We start from the raw sequence: 16,224 nt of genomic DNA on the forward strand, positions 1-16,224 counted from the left end.
TTTTCGAGTAGGCGCATTTTTTCTCGCCTGCTGCAGACTTGTGTCTGTCTGTTTGGACAAAGCATTGAACACGCACAAACACACAACGAGCCGCACGCGAGTGTACGTTCATGTTTCTACCGTACATACACTTGCACACTTGTGTAATCACACATTCAGGCTCACTCATGCATGCAAAAGAGCAAAAACAAAACAATTGGCACACACTTCTTATTGATGAAACACTTGCTGGAAACAAAAACGATGTGTATCCTGGTGGCAAGTTTTGTTGGAACTAGATGAAGACCTGCGATATAAAGACAATGTTACTTGATATGGAGTGTCTCGTAGCAGCTCCGGTCCACACAGTTAGTTCCACGCCCAAGAAGCGCTCTCGTGCCAAGTTTGCGTTTTGCACCAGGTAGCGCACAAACTTGAGCTAAAGACGACCTTGACGTCTTTGTTATTTATGGCCCGTGAAAGCTTGCCACAATTTTTACTTGACGTCTGTTCAGAATTAGCCGGAATAATAACAGCTCAAGTTCACATGTCTTGTTTTTGAAGCTATCTCACCTTTAGTCTCAAAGGCTTGTCGGGTTCTAACAAAACTGGGCCTTTGTCAAATCCACCAGAACAGCCGTTACCCGCCTGAAGACAGAAACCGCACAGAACTTTGTGTTCCTTTTTGCGGCTGCTCATTTTTTATTTATTTTTTTACACATAAGGACAGTTTCCCGTATTTCTGTGTTTGTATTTTGTCACGATCCTGGACCTGACATGGTGTTGCGATCAACCTGCCAATGAAGCCAAGCAACCATTTGAAAACGTCTCACCGGTTCAATAGACGTCCTACTGATTCATATTCCGATGTACATTTAAAGGCCCCGCCGAGCATCGCGGCTCCTCATCAGATAGGTACCAGGAGAGAGTGAAGAGCAGCGGTTGCATAGCGTAAACATGCTGAGATAGTAACTTTATCAGCCTGATATCTCGAACATCTGCCATCACTCGCTCTCCTTCTCCCCGGTGTAAGTGTGTATTGTCTTTTTCACGTGCCAGTTTGTGCAGGGGTGGTTGCATCAGCAGAACCGTTGCCTGCGTCATGGAAGTCATGCACATTTAACTCGCTCAGCTTCATTTTTTTTATTCTCTGACGGAAAGGCAGGTGCAATTTTAGCTGGCACCCTCAGAAATGGAAAGGAAAGAAACACGCTTCATTACTATTCATATTTGCCAAGGTTAGATTTGTCATAGCCGTTTGAGCGATGGAAATACGGGCAGGTTGGTCAAACATGGAGCCTTTTATTCAAATGTACGTTTGTCGGTTTAAGGAACAAAGCAGGCAATGTTCACGTACACAAATACAGCCTGCGGACATTAATTCTTCAGCGTGTTGCTCTTTCATTCAACTTGAGTGTCTGCAATTCAAATTGAATGAATTTCCCTTCAGGCATTCAATTAATTACTATGATTTATTTAACCAACATAACTTATTTAGGTAACCTGAACATTCAAGAAACATATTCTACTGTAGAATAAGCAATATTGGTGAGTGCAAATCATCCTAGTTGCATCAGTAAAAAAATTAATAAAAAATCCTTCACAATGCGGAATATTATTACTGGAAAAACATACATAAGATTAAGAGCCTGATTAATCCAACCAACATAATTGAGAGGAACTGCATTTTGTTAACTTGATTAAATAGTTAAATCCGATTAAAAGCACATTGGCGCATTCCTTTAGGTGTCAAACAAAATTGTGCATTGACTTTATGTCAATACTAAAATTGCAAATTTTCTTCACTTTTAAAAACTAAAGATATTGCTAGCAATTTTTATTACCATCCATCTTTTTAAATTATTTGAGCAATTTTTATTAGTGTCTGATTTCAAAGCTCATTATTCATCAGGTGTATATAATATATGCGTTGACACTCATAACGGCCCTCCGACGGAAACTATGAGTACAATGCGGCCCGCGACAAAAATGAGTTTGACACCCCTGCTTTAACCTAATCCCATAATCCCAAAACCTAACCCAGTTTCCCAACCCTAAACCAACCTCTTTTGGGAATACCATACCATTACACACCAAAAGTATTAACAACCTGTGACTTTTTGCATTAAACTTTCTGAAACTAAAACAGACTCAATCCTCATATGTCCGACGTATTCGTCATAAAACTACCAAGGTGCAAAGTGTTACTTCCAGTTGCTTAAGTATGTCCTTTCCCATAGCAGGATGAGTGCATCTCTCTTTCAACACACACGCACGCACACTCAAATCCTCAAACACACACACACACACACAGCGGCCGTGCTGCACGCTGCAAACAAGTCTGGTCTCGCTTTGTATCTCATCCTCCTCTTTGGATAAACACATGCAGGAAATGAATGTGGTTTTACAATGATTCACTCCATACTGGAAGCATTTGCTGTCGCAGAGCTCCGTTCAAAGGGGCTTTGGCTTTGCGTGTTTGGCTTTTTCATTTTCTCTTTTGCTGTGGCACACACGGACTCTTTCCATAAGGATGCTTTCGGACTTCTGAAATGCACATTGCCCAACTGACGCGTTTCAATAACGGCTCCAGTCATTCATCTGCGAGCCACCTAAAATTAGTCTGTCAGCAAGTTGTGTTTGGCTTGTGATGAGCCGTGCTGCTAATTTACATGATGGCGCCCGCACATTGAGTTTCTCCAAGCGTGACAGCAGTTTGGCTGAAATTTGGCGGAAATCCGCCCCTTTTAAGTAACTGACAAACTGCGAGGAGTGAGGCATCCTCAATCGTGGAAATGACAACACCGTACGCATGGAGCTGACATGTCACCAAAATTTAGTTTGACAATTTAGAAGCCTATACTACAAAAACATCCAATTCATTTATTCTTCTTTTGTTTTACAGAGCAAGCCAACATGCTTGTGTCTCTCCGGTATTTGAGAGTCAAAGCACCCGAGGCCAAAGCTCAAGCGTACAGCTGTTTAAGGACTGACAGCCACGGTAATGAGCTTTACCTCCAGTTGAACCGTGGCCAACCGTACACGGTGTATGCTCCACGACCTCAAATCCAGCCACTGGGAAGTGCCACAGAAATGAATATCGGGGCACCTTTCTTGAGGATTTGACATCTCCCTAAGCCCTGAATGTTCTCTAGCAAAAAAAAAAAAAAAGGTTGCTGTGTACGTGACAGTACGTTGTAAACAACATAGTACGTGGTTTGATCTACACAAGTGGAACACCAAACTGCGTAACCCCACATTTTCTCAACTGCTGTCTTATGACCAGCAGTGTGTCCATAAATCGTTTGTAAGTGACAACATGAATCAATTAAAGGTCAGTGGCGTGGTAACGTACGACGAATGGGCGTGGGATTGGATCATACCCGTTGAGCCTGCCCCATTCTGAAATTGCTCAGTCCTGTGCTCGTTATTCTTTTGCACATAATTACCCAACACTATGTAATACGGGCCATCAACATTTACAAGGAAATAACCTTGATAATCATCATGAAAGGATAAGACTAAAGGTTGGAAGGAGCTCATTGGTTGGACGAGGTACTGGAATGACACGCTTAGGTGGACCCAAGAACTACCCCATTTGGCTTTTGCTTGAGATGACTACATCTACTAAGTGAGTTATGTTGCCAGCATGAAAACCACAGAGCTGTCCATGGGTGAAAAAAAATACAGTTGTGAAGAATCAGAGTTTTTGCACAAATGTTGTCTTGAGCCTTCCTCATACAGCAAACCCGGGTGCAAACCTGTCGGCAGGTATTTTCTTCCCGTGGTTCCTGGGAATTGACCATGTGTGAGGTCCCAATGAGAAGCAAAGAAAGAGTCAGACGCAGACAGATCAATAATCCCCGCCATAATCTCTAATCCTATTACAGTCAACAATGAAACCCCTTCATCTGTATTCATCTGACCCTTTCCTATCGATCCGCGATTGAGGCGTGGAATATTTTGATAAAATACTTCAAGGAGCAGTAATAAAGTGCGGTTTTGGCTCTAGCATGTGGCTGCTGTGCCTGCTCGACGATGATGTCACATTTGACATCATCCAGGCAGGAAGATGACGCACACAGCAAGCAGGCCTGCAATGAGACGCACATTCCCTGAGAACCGGTAACATCTGTTGTCTGTGCGCGGAGGAGCGCAGGGGCCGAGGGGGTCCGGTGCTACACTTGGCGACTAATTGGTCGGAGAAAAGAAATGCCCCCCCCCCTACCACCACCACCACGCTCCCTTCAAACAAACGCCCCGCTTCCCCTGCCTTTGTAGCCCCTCCAGACTCCAGACTCATCATTGTAATTTAGATTAATTTCTTCCACAGTTTCCTCTGGGATTAGGCTGTGAACCCATTTAGAACCCCACTACCCCACACACACACCTCCCAGGCCACCATCACAACAGTTCCTTTTTTTTGGACAAATTAAACCCATCCGAGCCCACCCTGATACGCTCTCAGAATCATTTAGAAAAGTGACATCATCGGTGATGTCATCAGATTCCACAATTTCATTATCCATAGGCTTTCACTGTGGTGGGATGTTTGGATTTTATTTTGCAATTATTTTTTTCTAAAAAAAAGAATGATCTAGAAAGACGGCAGGTGTTTTACCTGTGAGTCACACAGGGGGCGGACAGAACGACTCACACGGAAATTTAGCGCTAAAACAACTGCAAAGAAAGCAAGACAAGCAGAAATCATATTTTGATCAAGAACAACAACTCCACAGAAAGTTGCTACGAATGTTGTTCATCACAAAATAATAAAAATGTAAATGCCGTCATTTTGTCCTTGGTTGTCATGGTAACATATACTTGCATGGTTCACCCAAAAATGAACCACAAAAATATCATACAGAAAAATTAACTTTCAATTCTGATTTTAAAAAAGAATTTAAACATTGTCCAGTGTTATTTATCTTTTGTATTGTTTTTCTGTTAAGACGTGAAAAGTCCTTCAATTTAATTTTCGAGACATTTTTATGACAAAACTTCAATTACAAACGCTCACATTGTTCTTATCCTTTGGACACACTCATCTAAATTTGCGGGGCCATCTGTTTCCTGTGCTGGCAATTGACTCAAGCTCAACTGCAGATTATATCGAGGGGTTACAAGAATGTGCTGCTGCAAATTCAAAATCTAAGCCATGATCGGAACGGTGACAGGGGCAAGGCGGGCGACTAGTCCCGAGCGTTTACGGCTAACAAGTGGATCCGTGAAACGTGTTAAGGTGTAAAAGTCCATTTTGGAAGTACTGGCCTGAATGTATGACTTGTATTGTTTGTGTTTCCTGCCCGCTTTCTGTGTTTCCAAGCAAACAATATAACGTGAAGTCACGCTTGTCAGCAGGGGTAATAGCGAGGGCGTCATGTGCTGCGGCCTGCATAGCAGGAGGGTCATTTGGGCCGAGCCGTTTCTCAAAAAAGGCGCAGCGAGGGATTCTTTTGTCTGACGAGCAGACGTGACGGTGCTCACAGGTAAGCTGCACAAGTCTGCGCTTGCTCGGACTTTTTTCTCACTCTCTGTTTTATTGGGCGCGTCGCAGTACAATTACTCCCACGGCGCACACCTTCTTGCAAGAATTTGGAAAAATAAATGACTAGGAATGGAACAGGGTGGTGTTGAACAGGTGCCCAATTACGTCACAGAACTATTTTATTTTTAATTTAAGTGGAAGAATGAAAAATACTGAACTTCCAGCTGAATCGGATCACCAAATATCAGTCAATAACTGAAGATATAGTTATTTGACCTCATTGATCCGCAAAATATGACAGCAAACACAATCTCAGTCAAAAGATAAGATCATTTTCATGTTTCCACCATCAAACCCATACAAGTGGCCATTGCTAATAAAGTGGTTCCCTTGTGGGATCAGTTCTCCACTCAGCAAAGTATCAACAAGCCCGCTCAACTGCATCCAATAAGACCTCACGGCCGTGTTGTGCTAAACAGGTCATCAAAGGCTGACCTCCCCCGACTTTCGCCGATACTCAGCATACGCCGTCGTCTTCCCGACAACTACATCCTCCTTCCACTATCTGATCACGAACATGAGACGAGCAGTCAACCGCTGAGACACCGATGCTGACACTTCTGGTTGAGCAGGTTCTGAGGGGAGAGGCTCAAACTACCAACACTAATGGCTGACATACACGCCTTGGATGTTTTTTTCTTTTTTTTTTCTAAAAAATCCATGATGCACCTTTCAAATGCAGACTTCAGTGGAGTCATGAGTGAATGAGCGATTTGCTTGCCCCATGCGAACACAGCAGGTCATTTTACTGGGCGTCAGAGGTCACAAACCTAGCACTGTAAACCTGGCGCCGCCAGTTGGAGGAAACCTCGTAAAACCACACCAGCAACGAAACAAGAGACAGACATGAGATAATCAAACTATGCAACAAAAATAATTATAACCTCTCTGTCACACAACGACTGAAAGGAACTAAAAAAAGGTTTACAGTTTCTTCCTCCGACTTTTGACTCCCAGAAAGTCGTGAGTGATCCAATTCGGTAAATAGCGTTGAAAGGAAACCTGCGAGTCGCTGTCAAGCGTCAGGCTTGAATTGTATTTATTCTTCCTGCTGTTTTTTTGTTTGTATGTATCTTTACATCATTTCCAAAGCCAAAAAAGGTACATCATGGCCACAAGAGCTAACCTCGCTATTTGATTTACTAAAAAAAAACTAACCCATATATTAGAAAAACATCATCATAGAAACCACACACCAAAAAAAAAAAAAGGGTTACCATTATTTACAAAAAAAACAGCCCATTAAATTACAACATAAATTAGAAAATATTTACATTTGGGGGACAAGTTTGTGTGAATAAAATTATGTATTGGGATTTAATGACTAATTAGAAAAAAATATTTACAGTATGTCCATGTGCTCGCAAGACACACACACACAAATGCAAGTACACACACACAGGCGTTAACTCAACAATAGGTTGACTCGCCCCCATTTTTTAAATACTAAAAGGCTAAACAAACACATGTGGTATCAAATCGAAGACCTTTTAAAGGGGACATATGATGGAAAAGTGACTTTCCGATTATCTACAAATATTTGGGTGGCCCAATCAAGTGCAAAAAAACACAACCAAGTAAATCTTTTGCCGTCTTGTTATTTCTGAAAATGTGTCTGTGAGCGAGCCCTTCTAAAGATTTACTTGACATAAAAACGACTCCCACAGCAATTATTTTCCACAGTTATCCAGATCATAGTCACTTGCAAAAGACAAATCGAAGTAACTGGTAAAAAAAAAAAAAAAAAAAAGTCAAATATGACTTAAGCAATGGTGCACCCCGCAGTAGAGAGGGCGGGGTGAGGAAAAAATCAGACAGGACAGCCCTTTCAAAACAAGGTGATTTCTGTGTCATTTGTGTCAAAAGGGACACAAAGATTCTCGATGTATTTGTCAAAAACATATCCCAAATGAGACACCTGGGAACTTCAAAACATTTCGAAACGTTGAAACAACTCCAAAATAAAATATGTCTCCTTCAAGACACTATGACTGAGGCTTCTGTTGAGTGAGTGACCCATTCAGACAGCACACTGAAATCCTCCCCGCACAGTCTCACAAACAAAGCATGAGCAATAATAACAGAAAAAAAAACAGTGCTGGGCAATTGCATCTCTTTCTCATAAACCCAAAAAAAGTTGTCCTTTTGCAAGTCCGTCGAGACACAGGAAATCAGAGGATTTGCCTCCAGACGCCACAGAGGAGGAGGGGGAGGAGGGGGAGGAGGGTGGGAGCGGTCACAGCAACTCATCTTGAAATGATGTCCTCTTGACAGGGGGAGAATAGCAGCATGCGCTTATCCTCCCAGCCTCAAAGTTGCCCGAAACAATGGCTGTGTTCGGAATTGTTCACTCCTTTTCTACTCCCTAATCTCTATTTGTGGATGTTTATTGAGTTCAGTATAAAAAACAAAAGGACAGGTTAAAAATATGAAATTGGGTTTCTAGATGTGCTTAGTATATCGAAGGCAAAAACTGTCAAAGTAGCCGTGGCATCCTTCCATTTTTCTGGATGAAAATCTTTCGACACCCAAAAAAAAGTCGCCTACTCATTATTGTTCATTAAATTATTTCTATTTTTAGTTTCTTACGATATAGTGCATTAGCGATTAGGGAGTGAATTTGAACACAGCCGCACGTAACAATACTATATTGGAAGGGGCGTTGGGTAGCCGGGGGTCTCGGAATTCACAGGGGAAAAGCTGGTGGGGGGGGTCTCATTTCCTGTGCTTGTCCAGTTTGTCGGCAGATTTGCCGCCGCCGTCGGAGGCTCCCTGCGTGTCGGAGCTCAGGTACATCTTGTCCACTTGTTTGAGGGCCTCGTTCAGATAGTTCTGCAGCGAGGTCATGGCGGCGCAGATGGCCGGCGAGCCAAAGCCGTGGCTGATGAGGCTGAAGTGGGTCAGGCAGCCCTGAATGCCCGGCTCCAGGATAGGCGCCGGACGTGAGTTACCCAGCGGCGAACGGTCTTGGGTGAGCAGGTCGGTGAACTCCTTGCAAATTTGCCTGCGAAAAAGGGGACGGCAACACTTCATTTGACGTGTGTATATTGTTGTGCTTTTTTTTTTGTGGAAAATTTTGTTTGTCGTGAATAAAGCCAGTCCCCTCTCCTATGTGTGTTTTGGCTGCCGATCGTTTCACCAAACTAGGACTAAACACAGCATACTAAGACAATTACAAAAAAAATGATGGGGTTTTCTCCTTAATATCAAAGACAAGACTGTAGGGAATCCAAATTCCGTCAACATTTAGCAAAAGGGAATTTTTTACCACAAAAGATGACAACTCACTTAGCAGCGAGGAGCATGTTCTTGCGAGAGTTAACCTCGTTACGTTCCACGTGGGGCCTGCCCAGGTACTCCGCGATGGCCTTGGCGGGAAACTCCGTCTCACACACGTAACCAAAGTCACGAGCTAAATGAACGGCTTCACCTGAGGAGAGACAGAAAGGTGGAATGAAAAAGAGTGTCTTTGATTTGCACGGTAGCAACGGCAACACACGCACGAGGGCCGCATCAGCTATTCGCTCCGAGCGCTTTGCATTGAAGCTTTAAGGTCAGCTGGGCCTCCCGGCGAGCGCCGCACCAGATAACAAGGCCCGATTCAACTTGCGAGGTCTGGAAATAGCAGCAGGCAGGCTCCAAACATTCTCATCGCACAGTCATCAGACTTTGGAATCAAAGTGAAGCGAGGAGGAAAACAGAGGGCAACCATTCTTGTGATCACTGTGGGGCCAAAACATGACTAGTCTATATTTACCACAACGAGGTAAAAGGCTGAGTTTGATTTTTGGGAGGACTTGAGGGCAGTTATTATCTGTCAGCTGATCAGTCAGACATTCTGAAGTCAGCACAGGTCACAGCAAAACACATTGTGGAAAAATTGCAGACCGAATACTGCATTGGTTGATAGCATAAAGCTAAGCAGTCTTTGTTCGGTTTGGTTTGAGAGTCTATTCAGAAGAATTGCCAACTATCAATTTTGTTTCTGTATTTTTATTTCTTAATACAGTATATGTATTTATTTTGGAATACAAAAGCCAAAATGCATGTTTTTGGAATGTTGGAGGAAGCAGTGTTTGGAGTCACTTATTGTTGTTGTTGTAGTTGTTGAGTAAAATTTGCAGTATGCGAACGTATGATTGACGTTCCCACATTCTCACTTTATGAGAACAACATTCCAAGCCGAGAGTAATTACGGAGTGACGCTTCTCACCTTCCACGAGCGAGGTAAGTAGAGTGACATTGGCCGCCTTCCTTCTCCCTGCCGGCAAGTTGAGCCCAATTTTGTCCAGTTTTTCACGCAGCGAGCGGCCTCCGTTTTTCGACTTGGCTCTGTGAACACACCCAGGTACACGCACGCATAAAGACATAAGTAATTGTCACCCGGCTGACTTATAGAAATCTCTTCACGGAGCATTGAGAAATGAACGTGACATTTAATAGTCTGCTCGCATGATTCCATCAACTCATCCATCCATTTCTCAAAGTGCTGGTCATCAGCCAATCACTAATAAACAGTCGACAACAATCATTCACACTATTTATACACCTATGGAAAATTCATCTTCGATTACCCCAACATATGAATGTGTGGCAATCACCCTTAACCAAACATGCGCAACTGTCATAGCTGAGTAAAATAATTTGGATCATTGTTGTACCTTAACAATTTCCAAAATAGAGTTGCTTCCACAGCAAAGTGCATTGACCAACTTGACTTGATCAGTTGCATGCATTTAGTTGAACAGAATAATATCGCCACATGACTGAATGATAGAGGGCCACGTACGGAGCCCTGAGGCACAACAGACCAAATTATTCATTCATCCATTCATTTTTATAGGTCAAGTTGTAATAGCACCACATTTCATCTAATTTTTGACGAGCAGCGGGGCACTCCCTCAACTTGTCATACTGATGGATAATTTAGTTTTCGATGATTTTATCATGAATGTTTTGGGGAATGTGGAAGAAACCTGGACAACCCAGGAAAAAAAACAAATGCAAGCACGTGAAGAAGCCAAAGCAGAAATTTTAACTCTGAGACTGATTAGCCTGGACTTTTTCCAAGCATTTAATTAAAAAAAAATGTCCAGACACACTGCACTGCAACTAACCTGCCGGTCGAGGAACTTTCCGTCTCGCCCACACATCATTTATGAAATGCGATGACGTGTAAATCATCCCGCTTTTTTGTTATGTGAAAATGCCACAAGACAATCGAGCAGCAACAGCGGCAGTCGAGTGTCGTCTGCGCAATAAGACCACGACACACTTTCTGCATGAGTGGCGGTCCAGCTCTCTCTGCGAGATGGGCAGCACCTTTGGTGTGTGTGTAATGTCCCTCCGCAAACAATCCCCCTCCACTTGCTATATGACCTACTTAAAAATGTTTATAAATCTGTTGTTGTGTGTCAGCAGTAACGCGAGGCACTTGGGAAGCAGCAAACGTGCGCTCCAAGCACAAAATTTCCAGTGTCTGGTGTACGTAGATTGGACTGTCACACATGATGGCACACAAACACTGCAAACACACATGAATATGTGGCATAAATTTAACTAAGTGGCAGTCCAGCTTATTTTTTGCCATTTTTTTTTTATTCCATTCATCAGACATTGTGCTGCTCCTTCTGGTGTGCATGCCCTGACCACCCGGGGGCAGTATAAGAATAAATGCAAAATGTCTAAAGTTGCAATGGAAACACCAATATGCAATTTGTTTTGGAAGGTTTGAACTCTGACCTGCGTAAAACTCCTCCCAGCAGCGACGCGTTCAGACACTCAGGCGGCGAGAGTCGCCTCTGGACCTCGGCCACCGTCACCTTGTACTTGGAGGTGGAGCTCAGCAGCGAGAGGCGACCTGGGACGGAGCAGAACACCTCCGTGGGGTTGGACACCATCCCAAGCAGGGACTCCTTCTGGAAGGGGAGGCCCAGCGCGTTGCCTTTGGGGAGAGTCACGGGCCCTGAGTGGGGAGGAGAATGTGGGTAAGACACCATGAGCGTTCTGTGCTTCATCAAAACCATCGTAATCGTGCGGCACAATGTGTCTGCACTCAAATTTAGAAGGGAGTGGCACATAAGGCAACGAATAATACAACTCTCTGAACCGGACTGAACCATTTCGACCAAATTCTCAAAGCTCCCCTCACAAAGAAAATAAATCTTTGCATTTTCAAATTGTCCAAAAAGCCGTTCATGTCAGAGTTTGGGTGCACAACTCTCCAGAAACAAATTGCAGGGCAAAGACGCTGCTGTAAATCTTGCTAGGGAAGTGCGCCATTTTGTGGATTCTGCTCATTTCATTTGGTTCGCATTATTGTTGGTCTTCCCACTAGATGTAAATGCTACACAATGATGATATGAGGAACTCAAGGTCACCTCAAGGGAACTCTACAACTGTTGTAAACTACAGATTGCTTCAGCCACCACCCACAAATATGTTCCGTACACAAACAGCCAGTCATGTACATCAACTCCACTTATCCTTGAAGATCTACAGAAAACGTACAAGCACTGACAGTCACTGGACATACAACCACAGCACAGCACACTAACATAGAGCACAAAAGTGAGGCGACAATCCTCACCCGCAAGGATGCCCCCCTGATAACAAGTCCTCTGTACGCGATCAAGGCTCCTGGCCCCTCGCAGTCCTAATACTGAGACAAAAATCACAAGAGTCACACATGCGCCTGCCTGCCTGCCTGCCTGCCTGGCTGGCTGCTCGCGGGAAGCCTACTTGGCCCACAGCGTGCCCTCAAGCGTGGGAACGCCGCACCATGAGTCATCGTTGCTTCCCATCTACAAACGCAAAAGCCTGTATTGTTTTTTTTCTCCTCTTTTAGATCTTTTGAGAGGTGCTTAAGACCCATAATACGTTTCAGCCCCTTGACAAAAGTCAATAGGGAACACATGAAACATGAAAACAAATGCAACATGGGCATCAGTGAATATTCAGTTTGAATTATAAATCTTTGTGACACTACAAAATAGACAAACACCTTTCATTTTTTTCATAGCAACTTAGGAAAGTTTGAGATGCTTAAAAAGAAACAAACATGTTAAATATCAAGTTAGCATTTTCAGATTTTTGAGACATTCAAACTTCCATATGTCCTCTATAAAATCATATATGGAATATGAGAATAAATTTGTGAATACTTAATCATAACACCACACTTATTTTAAAAATAAAAAAGTAATTTCAAGTAAATTGTCTATTTAAATCACCTAGGACTGAAGTTCTTTAGGGGTTGACACTACAATGTTATGAAAGTTAGGTCAAAGTCATTCATCAATAATTTGTTGATATTTTTTCAGTACAATGTTGCCTAGCCTTCATTGGATCAATGCCAGAAACGGTAAAGAACCCAAACTCGAGCGGCATTTTGAGCAACCTTCAGACCAAGAGTAGGGAATTGTTTCACAACAATGCAAATTTCCTCCATGCGGAACAGGTTTTCCCGCTTGGTAGTTTGGTTGTGCAAGTGGCAGTCCCAACGACAAGCTCACCGGAACAAAATGTTTTGAACAATATAAAAACAGTTAGCAATGTAACTTATTGTTTGCTTGACGTTGGATGCACGATGAATGCAATATAAGAAAAAAAACACAAAAGAACAACCAAGATTACGTAAAACGTCCTTCTTTCTCTCTGCACGTAAGTGTATGATTACAAGTGGTATTAGTCAATGTGCAGTCACTCTGACTCAAAGCCCTTTTAATGGACTCCTGATGACAAAACATTGGGGAATTAAGAGCCTTAATCAAAACAATTCGTGTCCCAACAAATTACTAAACCGTCCTTCACATGCGAGCCCCACTGCCGCGCCCTGGCCGATTCAAAAGACGAAGTAAATGCTATTATTTTAACACTTTCTTTCCACCCACTGGACGTCTTGTCAAGCACCTTCCCTGCAAGGAGCTTAGCTAAGTACATCTTGTAGGTATGAAGGATCATGAGGGGGGTCACAGAAGGATATACTCTCTGTACTCTGCATTCTGAACAATTCAAGAGAAGAGGTTGCAAGCCTCACGTTTGACTCGGGCAGGAGGAGTGTTTGGAAACGTACCTTTTTTGATGACCGTCTGATCTGCCATGATAATACTGTGGTCGTCCACGTGCTGATAAAAAAAAAAAAAAAAAAAGAAAGAAAGCAATTGGAAATGAGATCAAGAAGGTATTGCACAGGTTAACCAAATGGCAGCCAATACAAAAACTAACTGTAGGCGTTGACAAAAATCGTTTTGGTTGGGTTACCAGGATGTGGTTGCACAAATGAATTGCATCAAATAAGTGTTTCTAAAATGTTTGTGCATGGAGTTTAATGAACTAAGTAACATATTCACATGACACTCATTGGTTATAATTACAGAGGGATAATAATTTACGAGTGTCAAGAAGTTATCGCCCAAGAGGCAGATTTTTTATGCAGTTCTTGGAACACATTGTAATTTATAACTTTTTCGCTTATAGGCACATCACAAAAATTAATTTAGAGAATATAAATAAAAAAGAAATGCAGCTGCATTGCTTCAAGTGTTTTTGTGCTGATTTCCAAAAATTGTCCATAAAACGTTTTAAGTATAGAAAAAAATAGGAACTACAGTGTGGTTGAAAAAAGAAATTGCATTGTGATACTAAGTAACTTAAAAGATAGTTTTACACATTAAATTAAATAGTTGGAATATTTAGAAATAATTCATGATGATGCTGATTATGCAGCATGCATCAGCATAATTGCAAAGAATTTCAAACATTTAAAAGGAGGCCCATATTTAGGGACGTCAAACCTAACTTCAAATTTGACCCATTTTAATCAGCTACTTTTGTTATCTGCTTTGCTTTTGAATGTCTTTTGCCAATGTGTGTGAAAATCCTTTCAGGTGATGTGCTTTTGCTTGTGGGAAGCACATTGTGGAAATATTTTTTTAGACGATTACTGGTATGCTCTTGTTAACAATAAAATGAAAATAATTTAAATTTCTACATAAATGAAGGCATATCCAATCGTACTGTACGAGTAGGCTATTCTCTGATGATTTAGGGATGTGGCACCCTTGACATCAAATTGGGCCTTGGAACCACACTGGTGTATGATCTCCATGCAATGGTTTTTTGGGTTTTTTTTTTTTTTGCGAGGCGTGCAGGACCCACACCCACCTGTACTTCGTCCATGCCGTGGCCCTGCATGTCGTGCATGCCATGCATGTTGTCCCCGATCACCGACGCCTCGATGCCATGGGAGTGCGGGGACAGCAGCTCCGGCCGGCGGAAGCCTTCCCTCCTCACCCCGGACGAGCCGCCTCCTCCTCCTCCCCCGTCCAGGCCGAGGATCTGGCCGGCCAGGCCGCTGCGGCCGTGCGCTGCCAGCCCCTCGTGGCCCTGGCGCCCCGGCCACGGTTGCTGCTGGTTGGACGATGGTGACTGGTGCAGCGAGTTGATGTTGAACGGGTCGCCCAGGTGCGAGTAAGGGTCACCGGACTGCGGGTAGGAGATGGGCTGGTAGGGGGGCGGGAAGTAAGGCGGCTGGAAGTCCGAGCTTGCCGAGTGTGAGAGGGAGGGAGGTGGGCTGTACAGGTGCTGGCTGACAGCTGGCAGGTGGGGCAGCCGCGGGTTGCCATTGCTGCTGCCGTCGTGTCGCTCCTGCAGGATGGAGGGCGACAAATATAATTATATTCTCAGAAAACTTTCTTGAAACATCTTTTTTTTTCCTTCTTTGTTTTGAAATTTGGAGCGAAACCCAAAAGATTAAAATACCACTTGAAGGTTGGGTTTTTTCTTTTACTTTAAATACACAGTGATAAACTTTTGGAACCGTATCTTCACTGTATGTTTTTTTTATTTTCTTGCTTCCATTGATTCATTAAGCTGTTATTTGATTATATTTAAAAAAAAAACAACAACACCGCAATAACTAGGAAGAATTTAACTTAAAAAAAAAACAGCCTACGTTTTGCGTTGTGTCACTGAGCTTTTTTTGTCAGATGCAGAAAATATTGAATATTACCAAATCGTCATCTCGTGTGTGCCTGGTGCAACGGCACACCTTTAAGTTCTACTAACCTCATGCAGCATGCGTTATAAATGTCAAATCACTTCTTTTAAAATGCGCAAACTCCGAATCCAAGCAAACGGTTGAGCTGAAATTCATCTATGGTTCAGAAAATATATTTGCTTCATATGCGCTTTTGACTGGATGATTGGCTTAAGTTAAAATATTTTAAGTTAGTACCCACACAGTTGACCATTTTCTTTAATATAATTTCTGTGCTTCACTCAAATTGTCCCCGAACTCACCTCGCAGTCATCCTCATATTTGACGTTGTCTGCTAATTTCCACAACATGTTGACCCCCGGGGGGAAAGGGTTTGTCACCCCCGAAAAATAACAAGCAAACAAAAAAAACAATAACCAAAACACACACACGAAGTGAATAAGTCAATGCCTTGGAGTTAATCCAGTTTGGTGGGGAACATCCCAATGAGCGTCTGTTATAAAAACGGAAAAACCGGACAGCGATCCGGCCGCCAACCGGAGACTGTTCCACGGAAAGCCAGTGAAAAGAAAATGATGAATTCTCTTGTGGTCTCCGCAGCGGCTCGTCACGTCTGTTGAGCAACCAGAGCCAGGCTGTACATTTAACAGAAGAAACTTGACTCCCTCTGATGGACAAAACAGCGCAGACGCGCATA

At 43.0% G+C, this 16,224-nt stretch overlaps 1 protein-coding gene and 1 long non-coding RNA gene across 3 annotated transcripts; one reads left to right on the forward strand and one right to left on the reverse strand.

Annotated features, from left to right (window-relative positions):
- The first annotated feature begins 5,349 nt into the window (after positions 1-5,349).
- Positions 5,350-6,701, forward strand: LOC137840738 (uncharacterized). Its single transcript, XR_011087709.1, has 2 exons — positions 5,350-5,468; positions 5,947-6,701. It is a non-coding gene; the product is annotated as an uncharacterized lncRNA (long non-coding RNA).
- On the reverse strand, positions 6,537-16,224 carry tfap2c (transcription factor AP-2 gamma (activating enhancer binding protein 2 gamma)). Of its 2 annotated transcripts, XM_049734646.1 has the most exons (8): positions 15,830-16,224; positions 14,693-15,175; positions 13,602-13,653; positions 12,117-12,188; positions 11,270-11,492; positions 9,741-9,859; positions 8,816-8,957; positions 6,537-8,531 (listed from the first exon to the last, which is right to left on the reverse strand). In XM_049734646.1, the coding sequence occupies exons 1-8, from the start codon at positions 15,875-15,877 to the stop codon at positions 8,243-8,245; spliced, it is 1,428 nt and encodes a 475-aa protein (XP_049590603.1). In that variant the 5' UTR covers positions 15,878-16,224; the 3' UTR covers positions 6,537-8,242. The 2 variants fall into 2 exon arrangements, with proteins under 2 accessions (XP_049590603.1, XP_049590604.1); XM_049734647.1 differs by lacking the exon at positions 12,117-12,188 and having other exon boundaries at positions 15,830-16,222.

This window comes from Syngnathus scovelli, chromosome 11 (assembly GCF_024217435.2).
Source record: "Syngnathus scovelli strain Florida chromosome 11, RoL_Ssco_1.2, whole genome shotgun sequence".
NCBI classification, from domain to species: domain Eukaryota; kingdom Metazoa; phylum Chordata; class Actinopteri; order Syngnathiformes; family Syngnathidae; genus Syngnathus; species Syngnathus scovelli.